This window comes from Corvus hawaiiensis, chromosome 5 (genome assembly GCF_020740725.1).
Source record: "Corvus hawaiiensis isolate bCorHaw1 chromosome 5, bCorHaw1.pri.cur, whole genome shotgun sequence".
Classification (NCBI taxonomy): Eukaryota; Metazoa; Chordata; class Aves; order Passeriformes; family Corvidae; genus Corvus; species Corvus hawaiiensis.
In genome coordinates this window covers 3,192,610-3,205,357 of record NC_063217.1, presented here as the reverse complement: position 1 = coordinate 3,205,357, position 12,748 = coordinate 3,192,610, and the positions used below count along the sequence as shown (strand labels likewise).

Here is a 12,748-nt window from a genome sequence, read left to right as displayed (position 1 = left end):
TGTGAGTCTGTGATTACAGGACAACCTTTTGTCTGCAGGAACCCACTGGGTACCAGCACGCCCAGGGATGTCCTTTTTGAGTCCCCAGAGAGGCACCACCCCCTTGCTGGTGTGGGTTGGGGTTGTGAGTGGGGTGTGTGGGAGGCTCCTGTCTGAGCTGACACCCATCACTGCAGCTGTGCCAAGAGAACAGGGGGGATTCAGGTCACAGTGGACCTGTGAAGGCCTGGCCTGAGCCCCTGCTCCAGCTGGACCACTCAGAGCCCATTGGCCAGGGCTGTGTCCACCCAGATTTTGAGTATTGCCAATAATTACAGCTCCACTGTTCCCAGAAATCTCTCTCCTGTCCACTGCAGGCTTTCAGCACTGGCAAACTAATTAAATATGGCCTTGAGCCTTACTTTGCACTTGTGTCCCTTCCTAATATTCCTACCAGGTGGAATTCCTGTCCACCTCTCCCTTTTATTCCCTGGCAAGTGAGGAAATCCCGTTTTCAGGAGGCCGCAGGGGTCTGGAGGAGAGCCACGTTGGCTGGTGGCACCTCAGGCTTTAAACCTGAGGGAACTCAGGGAATCCCTGACTCCCTTTGCCCTGGGAGGCACCAGCTTTGTCACCAGAGGGCAGGAGACCTCTCTAATAAAGCTGCAATGGGGAAAAATGCTGGAATTGTTGGGTTTTTAAAGAGAAACAACGTTTATGTGCTGCTTTGAGTGACGCTGACCAAGCAGTTGGGTGGGATTCATTTGAGTAAAAACCTGCAGGAGGTTTTGGACATGGTGTGACCGCCCTGGTTGTGAGGGAAGGTTGGATGGACGTCGGCCTGGGGGCCGCATCCAAATCCTCACCCCAAACATCTGGGATCCAACACAAATTGGATGCACTTTGAGTGTTTTCCACCCCTTCAGCCACGTGAAGGGCTCATGCTGGGGAAATCAGGGAACTCCCGGAGATGCTCTGGTGGGGGATGTGGCTGCTCCAGGTGAGGGCTTGGCATGGGAGGGAAGGGGAATTGCCTTCCCACCACTGCAGCTGGATTGGAGGGTGCTGGTACATCCAGTGTGAAGCTTTCCTTCCAGTTCCCCAGCCCAGCTGTGCCTCCCTCCCCAAAACCCCCTTGGTTCTCACCCCTTCTCCCACCTGCAATACAACCAAACAAGCCACGCAGTCCTGTTTTTAAAACGGGGCCTTTCTCCATTTTATTTTGCCCAATAAAAATCCTTCACAGTCAGGTCGAGAGAGGAGAGTTGGAGATACGTATACATATAGATCTGCATGTCTATTTATATATATACATACCTCTGTACAGATATATTTGTATATTCACCGTAGAAAATGGCAAAGGCAGTAGCTCTTCACATCTGGGTAACCCAAAGGGAACATACAACAGACCAGCAGGGAAGTGGGAAGTGTGGTAGAGTTTTAACAAGAACCTCTGAAACAGATACACCTTTGCTGTACAAAAATCCCAGAATGCTGCATGTTACCTCTTTTTCCCTTTTTTCTTTTTTTTTTTCCTTTTTTTGTTCAACCTCTTGTCTTTAAACACACTTAAACCAGAGGCCAAGTCAAGACAACGGTGATTGGGAGTGACCACGTGGACAGGAGAGACACCCGACTTTATGGAGTTCTTTTTAAATTTTTATTATTTTTTTTAAGTATATATATATTTTTTTATATATATATAATTTTTTTAATTTTTTTTTTTTAGATTTTTTTTTTAAGATTTTTTTTTTTTCTTTTTTCCTTTTTTTTTTTGCAAAGTTGAGACGCAGTTCGGAGAACCGGCAACAGTCGACGCAGAAACAGAACAGTAACGGAGTCGAGTTCAGAACACTTCTGGTTTGAATTCACAGTCAGAGGAGAGAGAGAGGAGAGGGAGAGAGAAGGAGAGAGACACCGAGGCGTCAGGAAACGAGAGGGAAGAAAGCACAAGGCTGGGATTGAATTTACAGTCGGGGAGGTCCGGAATGGGACGAGGGGTCTCACGCAGGAGGTCCTGCAGAGGGGCACGGCCCGGCGCCGGTGGAGCTCCTCTTATTGCTGGTGAAGTCGGACAGCAGCCTCGCCCAACCCGCCCTCCTCCCTGCGGGGAGCTGGGGTTTGGGGGGACAGCGATGGATCTGCTGGAGAACGGACGACTCAGCGACGTGCATCGGTTTGGGGTGAGAAAAACCCTCCCCAGCGTGGTGGTGCCCGGAGCGAGGCCAAGGCCAGGGCGGCTCCTCTGGGCTCACAGCGATTACCAGGTCCCGGAGAGTGCAAACGAAGACACCTTGGAGGAGCCCCGGTCCCTGGCTCTGCGGGGACACGGCTGCCTGGGAAGGGACTGCATAGACACATTGGCCAGGTGTGCAGCATTGGGTGGTGCTGGGACGCTCCTGCGCTGGTGCTGGAGCTCTGCCCGCACGTGTTCTGCTCCTTTCAGTCGCAGGAAAGGGGGAAAAGGGAGCTTTCTCCTCCGAGCCTGGCTCTCAGGAATGGCAGAGCCACAGTGTCCCACTGGTTGTCACCGAATGTGGCTCCGTGAGCTCAGACACCCCAGTGGCTCCTGCATGGAGAAGACCCGCTGCAGGGACCCAGTGACAGCCGTGGGATGGGCACCAGGAGAGGATGGGCCACACCTCCTGGGCACCCAGGCTGGTGGCCTGCTGGATGTGGGAAGCTTTGGACTCTCCGGATAAACGGGGCCACCAAGCTCAGAACACTGTGGTCATTTAGAGCCAGACTGGACCTCGCATCCCTTTCCGAAGGAGTTGAGCCCGGGGCTGGAGCTGTGAAGGTATTCACGGGAATGTTGGCTTGCCTGCAGGTGTCAGAGTTGGGAAGAGTCCCTTTTAAATCTCCCTGGAAAAACCTATTGCTTTGGGACAGAAAGCAGAGACTTCCTGCTGGAGAAAATAGATCTGTGAAAGAGCTGTGGAGACACGGCCTGGTCCCAGGCTCCAGACCTGACACGATCCCCGTTACTGGGAGAACCAGGGAAGAGGATTATCCTGAAAATACAGGAGCTTGGTGCTGACAGCAGTTGCACTGCCAGCATGGAACATCCTATTGGGAAGCCAACACCTGCAAAAAGCTGGATGTGATCCCAACCCCTTGATACACTGTGGGATCCTGCGTGTCCCTATGGACCTCAAAGACCCTCAGACCCCTGATTTTCCAGAAGGTGGAAGGACCAGGGAGCCCCAGAGCTGGGTGGTGATGGTGTGAATCCGCCGTGCAATGATCCCACGGGATTGCAGGCCATGGGAATGTCCTTCAGCAGGAAGCCAGGTTGTCCTTGGAGGTAAAGCAGGGCTGATGGAGCTGCCATGGGAATGTCAGAGAGGAGGGGATCAGTGTTCTGGAAAGCTCCTGAGAGCAGGGTTGGGAGAACCCATTCTCAGTGCGGGCTGCAGCTCCAGCTTGTCCAGATGGGAGATGGGAGAGTACTGGGAGAGGCACTGACTGCTCCAATGGGATGGGAATTATCTAAAAGGAGGCAGGAGAGCCTGGAGAGCTGGAGCAGAGGAGTAGCAGGGCACAGGCAACACATGAACAGATCTTTAGCAAGGGGTCTTGGTGATCAGTGAATTATAAAGGGGTTTCAAGGCTTAAGCTGAAGGTTTGGGTTAAATTAACGGCGAGTTGGGCTCTCTCCCATCCCAGGAATGGTGTGGAGAAGGCTGAGCACACCTGGGGAGCAGAGGCACAGTGAGAGGCATCTGCCCGAGTCCCAGACCCACCCGAACACCCACCTGCAGGAGCACAGATCTCCCACCGGCCTCCTGCCAGGTCCAGGAGCCTTCATGGAGCAAAGGTGGGCGGAGATGCCTTCAGCACCCTGAGCAGGAGAAGCGAAGAACACTCTGCCTTCACCTTGCAATTTGTTTCCTTGATAAGGAGGGTGCTGAGGATGCCCTGGGGTGAGCTGGGGAGAGGACACCACGGGGGCAGCCAGCAGGACCACCAGCTTTCAGGACGCTCATTTTCCTGGGCAATTCCCACTGAGCCAGAACAATTGACTGGACCCTGTAGTGATGTCTGCTGCTAAACTAGAGGAGACCTATTGCTCTGAAGATGAGAGGCATGAAGTTGCCTGAAGACAAGAGGATGCATGGCTTGGCATGCATCCTCTCTTCTCCTCAAGAAGAAAGGGAATGGCATCCATCCCAGCTCCTAGGGGCAGCCCCTGGTCCACATTCTCCAGGGGAAATGTGTGGAGCTAATTGGTATGGCTGTGGAGGATATTGGTGTAACCAACTGGGAATGATCACCTCACCCAGGAACTCCTTTCTATCCTGTCCTATCTCGCACAGGAAAGGCCCTTATGGACCTGCAAACATTCCCAGGTGGGACACGGGGAAATCATGCCCCCTGCCAGCTTTCATTCACCTTTTCCAGCCCACACCAGCCTCATCTCTCCCCAGGAAAGCCAGGACGCAGCTCCAAGCATGCAGCCCAGTGTTCTCCGGAGATCTTTGGTCATGTTGCTCGTGAGCTCGCTGCCTTGAGCGAGCTATAAAGTGCCACTGCAAGGGGCAGAAGGGGAGCAGGATGGTCCTTTCCATGGGCAGAGCTCAGCGGGGACACCTCTGGGAGCCACTGTCTGCATGGAGTCTGGGTGTGATACCAGAGGGGCAGAGGGGACTTCAGCCTTAACCAGGGGGCAATTGCAAACCTGGCTCAGGGAGACAGCAAGCATCAAAGCAGGACAGAGTGACACCAGGCTGAGCTAATCCCAGGTGGATTGCTTTCCTGGGAGGTGCTGAAGCCCTGATTCCCACTGCAGCCAGGCACAGGTCGGGGTGCTGAGCACTCCGTGTGCAGCACTCAGCACTCGGCCCCACTCGCCAACAGAGAAGCCACAGAGCCTTCTTGTCTCCGTTTAATCATCAACATACAGAGCTGGGCTCTTATTTACATCCAAGTACACTTCTCTCTGTACAACAGCATAAGAGCAACAATTCCATTCCTCTCTGGAGCGTGGAAACCAGGAGGCGAGTGACCACCACCAGTGACGGCAGGATTGGGGTCACCGGCTGCCACCAGACTGGCAGGAGCTGAGTGGAACTCTGTGAGGCACAACAACATGCCCTGGTTGTGGTGTTCACCCTGGGGGTGAGAGGGGAGTGCTGGAATTAGCCCAGCTGGGTTGCTGGGACAGCGGCAGCAGCCAGCCTTGGAATGGTGGTGGAGCAAAGCAGCCCCGCTCACAGCAGAGTAAGACCTTCCCTGGAAGCAGGACAGCTTGCTTAGCCCACATCCTCATGGATGGAAGCTGCTGGAGCTGATCAGTGTCCTCTCCTCTGTTTATTGTGTGGATGTGCTTGGAGCATGACTGAGCTCTGTACATGGGATCCTGTGACACCAGAGGTGCTCCAGGACTTCCCACCACTGGCCTGGCTCTCTCAAAAATCTTGGCTCATATTGCCCAGCTGCAAGTGTCAGGCATCCCAGAGCATCTCTAATGACTGTGGACCCCATGCGTGGGCAACTGAGCTGACATCCTCGTGGCCATAGCTTGTGGTGGTGGCCAATGGCAAGTTAGAGAGGATTTTGGGGGCAGGACTTGTAGAATAACATATGAGCCAGGACATCACGCTGAATTCCACTAGCTCCAAGGTGGAGGAGAGAGCTGGGGGATGGTCAAGCCCAAACTCTGGGTGGAGTTCCATGGGACAGAAACAATTCATCAGCCCTGCCTGAGCCTCCAAGAGACACGCTGTCAGCCTCCTTGACCATTCCCAGGATATGTCACCCAAATGCCAGCCTGGCACCCCTTGGTTGTCCTAATCCAGGGCTAAGACCCCAGAGCCTCAACGAAGCTTTTGATGGGAGATTTCATCAACTTGTGAAAGTGTTAAGATCTGGAAGGAGCCAGGTGAGCTCCCACCTGGGCACAAACAACAGGAATCCAGGTGTCCCACCATCATTTTGCGCCGTCTTTGCTGAGCAAAGGGCTGGCACAGGGGAGACAACTTGATGGGGAGCAGCACACCCAGTTGTGGGGAGGAATCCTGAAGCACAGGAATCCTTTGTGGCACTTTGGCTCCCAAAACCATCTGTATTTTCTGTCACCGCAGCACAGCTGGGGTGGTTTCGGCAGGACGGCCAGGTGCTTGGAGGATCCTGGGAGAATCCCGAGAGAGGGAAAACCAGCAGCAGCAGCAGCAGAGTGTCTTAATGGGTGTCTGCAAGGCTCTGTCATCCAGGGAATGTCCACAGTCGAGGTCTCTGACATATGGATTGAAACTCTGGATTGATGTGATGCAGTGAAGAAGGTGGAGGGAGTGGGCCTTTCCTCCTCCGAGGTGAGAAATCTTCACAGGCACAGACACCACACACCTGCTGTGGATAGAAGGACAACGTGGGCTTCTCTGATGTGAAAAGAAAGCTGAGATGGTGGATTGGGGATCTCCAGCCCTGACAGTGTGGGATGTTTGACTCTGTCTCAAAGGCCTGGATTATGACATGGAGGAAGCTCTGGGATTTTCCTGGCCAGGGCCATGTAGATGTCTCCCTGGGCATGGCAAAGTCTGCTGCTGGGTGGCACTGGCAGGCAGCTGCACTCCTTCCTCGGTGAGGTGCACAGGCTGATGTCCAAGAGTGCTGGAGCATCTTCAGGATTCACAGTGGGGCTGTTCCCCATCCCCATCATGAGTCAGACCTGACCTAATCCCCCTTTTATGGCTGGTTCTGGGAGACGGGCTTAGCCTGAGCTGCCCCTGTGTTTTCCATGAGTTATGTCTTCCTCCGGGTTGAAAGACATGGGCAGAAGTGGTGGGAAAAGACAGGAACCATCAGCTGGGATCTTGAAATGCCCTGGTCTTGTTGCACATCTCCCTTTTCAATGGCTCCAGGGATCTCTGGCAGCCACCACCAGCTCCTGGCCAGTAGCTCTGCCTGATGACGTGGGCTGGTGGGACTAACTGCAGTCTCCACTCTTTGCTCAGTCTGGAGCTCACCACAACAATATTTATTCTCAAATTGAAGGTCAGACCCGGTCATGAACAGGGGAGCTTTGGGGAGACAGAACATGGAAAATGTGCAGGCTTTTGTTTGGAAGGTCTTCAGCCCCTCAATGCCTCGAGGTTCTTCCTTGGTATGCACATGAAATGTGATCTGGCCAAACTCTCCCTGGAGTCACCTCATGGACATGTCAAGATGTCCCTGTGCTAATTCCAACTTTTCTCTTCTAGCTGCTCCCCCGGGCAAAGGGCCAAAATCCCCACTCCTATTGATCCTTTGGCCACCACCCAGTCAGTGCAAACTCCACTTTGCGACATTTTTCTTCTCTTTATTGTGACTCGTGGTAGAAAATTATCCATGACGGGAAGGACCAAGCTCACTTTGCCCACGTTTTCAAGCGGAATGCCGGGTTTTGCTGCCTCGGTGACTGTGCACATAGGATTTGGTTTATGGTTCTACCAGGGCGTAAGCACTTGCGTGATCTTAAGCGTTTCCCCCTCTTATGACTTCTTTCATGCTCAGGGTTAGTAGCTGAGTATTTTCTTGAGCTAGGCCTGCGTTATCTCCATCCCTGGAGTGTGGGATGCCCCGTGGGATGGCTGTGGGCGCTGTTTGGAATGGCTCTACTGAAGGCTGACCGTTGCAATCCAGCTGTGATGCTGCTGTGCCTCCGCTGCAACTCCTGAGTGAGGCTCTAGTGCTGTTTATAAGCAGACCCTGGACCAAGAGAGTGCACCAAGGTGTCACTCGTTTGGGGACAGGGTGGCACAATTGCCCACTTTTGGGGCAGATTGCTAAAGCTTCAGTTTGCATAAACATCCCATGGGTTTGGAGGCTTCCCCAAACCTCGGTTACATTGACTTTGGGAAGTAAGAGGGCTCTTGGGAAGGGAAACTAGCTTGGATTTCCAAGCTTTTTTCTTGCTGTAGCCAGCTTGGGTATAGAGTAAGAGTAAGGGGACCAAGGCAGAGGTGGGAGGGTATTTCTGCTCCTGGGGTTGGTCACAACCCGGCAGAGGAGTGGAACTGCAGGAGGAAACCACAAGGAAGTGTAAAACGCAGCATATGTTAAGCTCTGCTGAGCCTCCAGAGAGGCTCCTGCTGGGACATCATTCCTTGTTGGCTTCTGTTACCAGGACAGGCTCATCCTGCTCCTCAAGGATGTCCTAACCTCTTGCAACCAGGGCAAGAGGGAGTCGTCTGGTAGAGATATGTCTGGTTTCACTGAAATCAGTGGCCAAGCTCGCACTGACTTCACTAAGACCACCGTCTAGACAGGATACTTGATGCAGAACACTTGAGTTTGCTCATGATCCCGAGAGCTTTGCTCCATTAGCCAATGTGGCTAAAAACGTCCTGGAAAAAATAAACCCCCAAAAAACAACAAACCTGCCACTTTGAACTGTTTCGCTGCACGTAAATGTGTGGAAAACCAAAGAAACTGAATGCAACTCTCCAAAACAACCAACCGAAAAAGGGTGAATTGTAGGAGAGGGGGTGGCAGCCTCTAGTGAAGTAACAGTCAGGGCAGATTACAAAAGAGCCAATTGACCCTCACCAGCTGTACTAGGAAAAAACCCAGACAAGATGTCGCATTATCGATAGAAAACCAACGCACATCCACAGTTATTTTACCTACAGAGCACAGAAGTGGAGAGTAAGGGTGATGGAGCCTGGTGGGAGCACGCTCACACCGCTCCAGCGGGAGCGCATTATCCTTCGGAAGATCACTGGCTTGAGTAGGTAGTACATGCACGGCAATAAAAAATTCCGTTGTGTCGCCTCGGTCCCTCCTCAGATCTCGGTGGACTCTATTCGCTCGAGTCTGGAGGGAGTCCATGTCTTCTTCTCCTCGGTGTGCGGGGGGCTGGTGGTCTTTGTGTTCATCTCATTGACCTTGTGCTCCAGGAGCTGGTTCTTCTGGTACATCTCCACGTAGTTCAGCTGCAGCTGCTTCTGGTACTTGATGACTTTCTCCTTCTCCTCCTGCCACGTGCGCCGCTCCTCCTCGAAGTCCATCACCTGCTGCTCCCGCTGCTGCCGCTCCAGCTTCAGCTCCGTCTGGAGCCGCTCCACCTCCCTGCGCAGGGTGTTCACGCTGTCCTCGCTCTGCCGCTGCATCTTGGCCTCGTCGCTCTCGCAGGCCAGCGGGTCCCGCAGCTTCTCCCCGAGGTCCCCGCCAAAAGGCCCCGCAGGTCCCATGCTGGCAAGTGTCCGCTTCAGGCCGGAGACCTCCAGCTCACAGTGGTTCAGCTTTTCCCTCAGCACCTGGACCTCGCTCATCTTCCGCTGCAGCTCGCTCTCGCAGATCTCCAGGTTGACGCTCTTGGAGCTGTAGGAGTCCTTCAGGGTGAGGATCTGCTCCTCTTTCTCCCGTAGGAAGTTCTTACCTTCCTTGAGCTGCGACCGCAGTCCCACAATCTCGTTGAGCTTCTGGGAGACGTCAGCTTGGGAGTCCTTCAGCTGCTGCTTGAGCAGGGAGATCTCACCTGCCTTCTGGCAAACCTGTGGGGAGAGCACCCATGAGGCTGGCAGATGGCAGTGAGGAGCTGCTTGTCCCCTGCACTGCCCGTGAAACAACCCTGCTCATGGACCCAGCCTTCACCAGGACCCAGACCATGCCACTGACCTCTGTGTTTTTTCCTGGCTCTCAGGGACCTGATGCTGTTTCCAGCTGGAGCTGCCCAAACAGCCAAGCCCAGTGCTGCGGTCCCCACCAGCGATGCTTCCCTCCTGCCTTCATCTTACTCCCCCACCCACAAACCCGTGGTGCTCAATCCCAAACCTTCTCAGCTGGAGTTTTCCCACAAAGTTTACCTCAATGGCATCTGGACCTTGAGCAAGTCTGAGACAGAAACATCTCAGACCCAGAGACCACCCAGCTTCTCCCCAAGACCTGGGAGCATTGGACAGGAGGCAGATAAGTAGACTTTACTTACTCATCCTATGATGCCTTCCTTCCCAAAGACTCCTAAAGAACCCTGGAAGTGCTCAAAGCCACATTGGATGGGACTTGGAGCAACCTGGTCTAGTGGAAGGTGTCCCTGCCCATGGCAGGGACGTGGAACTGGATGGGCTTTAAGGTCCCTTAAAAGACCTGGGCAGAACTGCTGGTCAAAGGAGGGACAATGCAGTCTGCCTGTTCTGGGATTTATCCTGCACACGTTGTACAACAAGCCTGTAATAATCTCTGCTGAACATCTGCAAATGGCACATTTCAGAGCCTAATTAATCCCAGCTTCATTTACTTTCCATCAGGATTAACAGAATACGGTCGTCTTGATTCTACAGCTATGTTTTGCCTCTGCACTCTTAATAAATTTAAAGTTTCTAGCCTGTGCATGGAAGGATTAAAATTCTTCACATGATCAAGTTGAAAAAAAAAGGTATGTTAGCACTGGCTATACAAACAGACCTTGATAAAATGTTCTAAAAATAGAAACAGTAGGAAAAAGTTATGTAGGACTCAACAGGAGAACTAGAAAGAGGAATTTGCCTTTCTAAGAGAGATAAACTTATTAACAACTGAAAACAGTGTGTTACAATGGAAAGCATAAGGTATACATGGCTGTCGATATCATTTTTATCTCAGTCGCTTTTATATCTTCAATTAAAAAAAAATCAAATATCTGAAAAGCGGTTTCAAGGTTTGCCCAAATGCAAATAGTAAAAGAATTTAATTAAAATAGACTTAAGCCCATTTTTGGCAGGCACAAGTACCTGTGTGGAAAGACCTGTGTTCCCTGAAACTGGATTTGAATGTCACGACTTGGAGTGACTGTGAAGTCAAATTATTAACCAATACAGGGGGGTGTGCACGAAAGGTTGTGCTTATTTTAGCTTAATTGAAATCAACAGGCCTGGAACTCAGACAAGTGAGGTGACAAGTGTCACCTGTTACCTGGAGGCCACCAACCCATGGCTGTTACCTGTGGGCGCCACTTAGGGCACGTGGGAGGTACTTTGGGTCACCAGACCCCGCGATGGAAACCTCACTCAGGGTCTGTTACAACAACGCTCTTACCTCCCACTTGGTCTCTTCAATCTTCGGGAGAAACTCAGCCTGCTCCTTCTTGAAAGCCACAAATTTCTTCTCCAGCTCCTCTCGTTGCTGGAGGAGTTGTCCCATGTCGTCCTGGAGTTTTTTTTTCTCCTGCTGGAGCTTGAAGATTTGGAGCTGCAGAGCCTGCTGAGCCCGCTGCGCCTTTTTGGAGACCTGCTGCAACTTGTTGGCATAGTTCTGCCTCAGGTCCTCCATCTCCCTCTCCCAGATCTTCTGCTTCTCCTCGAACACCTGGAAGATGGCCGCCTCGCTCTTGTCCAAGTTCCTCCGCATCTGGAGCACCTCCTGCTCCTTCTCCCACAGCCGGTCCTCCAGGTCCTGGATGATGTCGTCGGTCGAGGGCGAGTGGAAAGGCATCGTTTCGTTGAGATGGTTCAGTCTGTTGAAGGACGAGGTGCTCTTGCTCGAGGACCGCCCGCTGTCTGAGGTAGATATCCCGTTGTATCCCACGATGTTCTTCTCCACGTAGGTGGTCCCGATGCGGTTGATGTGGCTCGTGGAGGCGCTCATGGGGCCCACGTGCTGGCTGTAGCCCGTCCCGTAGGTGGGCAGGCTCGTTAGCGAGTTACGGCCCGAATCCGAGAGCCCCCCCCCTTGGTTTGTAGTCCTGTTAAGGCTGCTCTTGTCGAGTCCACCCTTGGGTGCGGACGGGCTATTGCTGTTGGCATGGTTCAAGCTCTTTCTGTTCTCTGCCATCCCGTTGCTCTGCGGCGGGCAGAGGTTCTGCATGGAATGGAAGTTTTTAGGAACTACTGGTTTAAAGGCTGAGGGTCTAACTAAGGGCTCATTGCTCTGCAAAAAGGAAAAAGGACCACGCATCAAACACAGCAGGAGGCTCGGTAACACACAAAAGAGACACGTTGGCACAGAGTGGGGCTGATGCAGCTTGGGCTGGCTCCTTATCCCACCTTGGTACACCCTGGACCATTTGGGGGTTGCACATGAGGGACCTGTGGTCACTCGTAGGGCAACACTTTGCCTTCCCTTGCCCCAGCTGAAAGGAAATCATTTTAACGTATCCCAAACCTGCGTGATTTTTGCCCAGAATACTCCTTGGGTTCTCTCAGTGCTCTTTACAAGGAGGGCTGCCCCTTGCTTACCAGACCTGACCAAAATAACTCTAATTTTGGCTGATTATATTTCTAGCCTTGAGGTTGCATTGCCCTTTTGCTGAAAGCTGAATCGAAGCCTTGGATTAGCAGCCCTTTTGCCTCAGGAGCATCACATCTCCCCGCTGCCAGCAGTGACCTGTGCCTGTGGGGACCTCGTGTCCTGCTTATCCTCAGACAGGAGCAGGTAGGAGCTGTGACCCCAGCAGTGACACCAGGCAAGGAACATGCTAGAGCTGCTCTTCATTTGAAATTTGTGTTTTCTGTGGGCCTAAGCAGTGCTGGGGGACAGTGGACCACAGCCACAAGGGATTTAGAAAGGATTTTAAAGCCTTGCACATTCCTCTCCCCATCAATGCACCATTAGAAACAAAATTTTCCTTAAAATGGGATTGAGTCTGCCCTACTGCAGGTTGGATTTTAGGTGAAAATTAAATGGGAGGAAGCAAAGGTGTTTTGAAAATGCCTTTTAGGAGAAACAGAACAAGCCCCAGTGAACATGTTGGAGGTTGGAGACCAAGTGTGAGACTGAAATGGACTGCAGGGGCTGTTGGATTAACAACCCAGGAGAAAAGGCCACCAAATGCTGCAGAAATAATGCTGGACACAAATTATGGAAGTCACTG

At 52.5% G+C, this 12,748-nt stretch overlaps 1 protein-coding gene across 5 annotated transcripts in view; it reads right to left on the bottom strand.

The window, feature by feature from the left end:
* Positions 1–1,168: 1,168 nt before the first annotated feature.
* LZTS3 (leucine zipper tumor suppressor family member 3) overlaps positions 1,169–12,748 on the bottom strand; it is a 46,592-nt gene continuing 35,012 nt past the window's right edge. For 4 of the 5 annotated variants that reach the window (XM_048303098.1, XM_048303100.1, XM_048303099.1 and 1 more), the window contains exons 3-4: positions 10,975–11,805; positions 1,169–9,455 (exon numbers count right to left, since the gene is read on the bottom strand). In XM_048303098.1, the coding sequence (XP_048159055.1) occupies positions 8,745–9,455; positions 10,975–11,805 (1,542 nt within the window). In that variant the 3' untranslated portion in view covers positions 1,169–8,744. The remainder of the gene's footprint in view (positions 9,456–10,974; positions 11,806–12,748) is intronic. The other variant, XM_048303102.1, reaches the window with a different exon arrangement.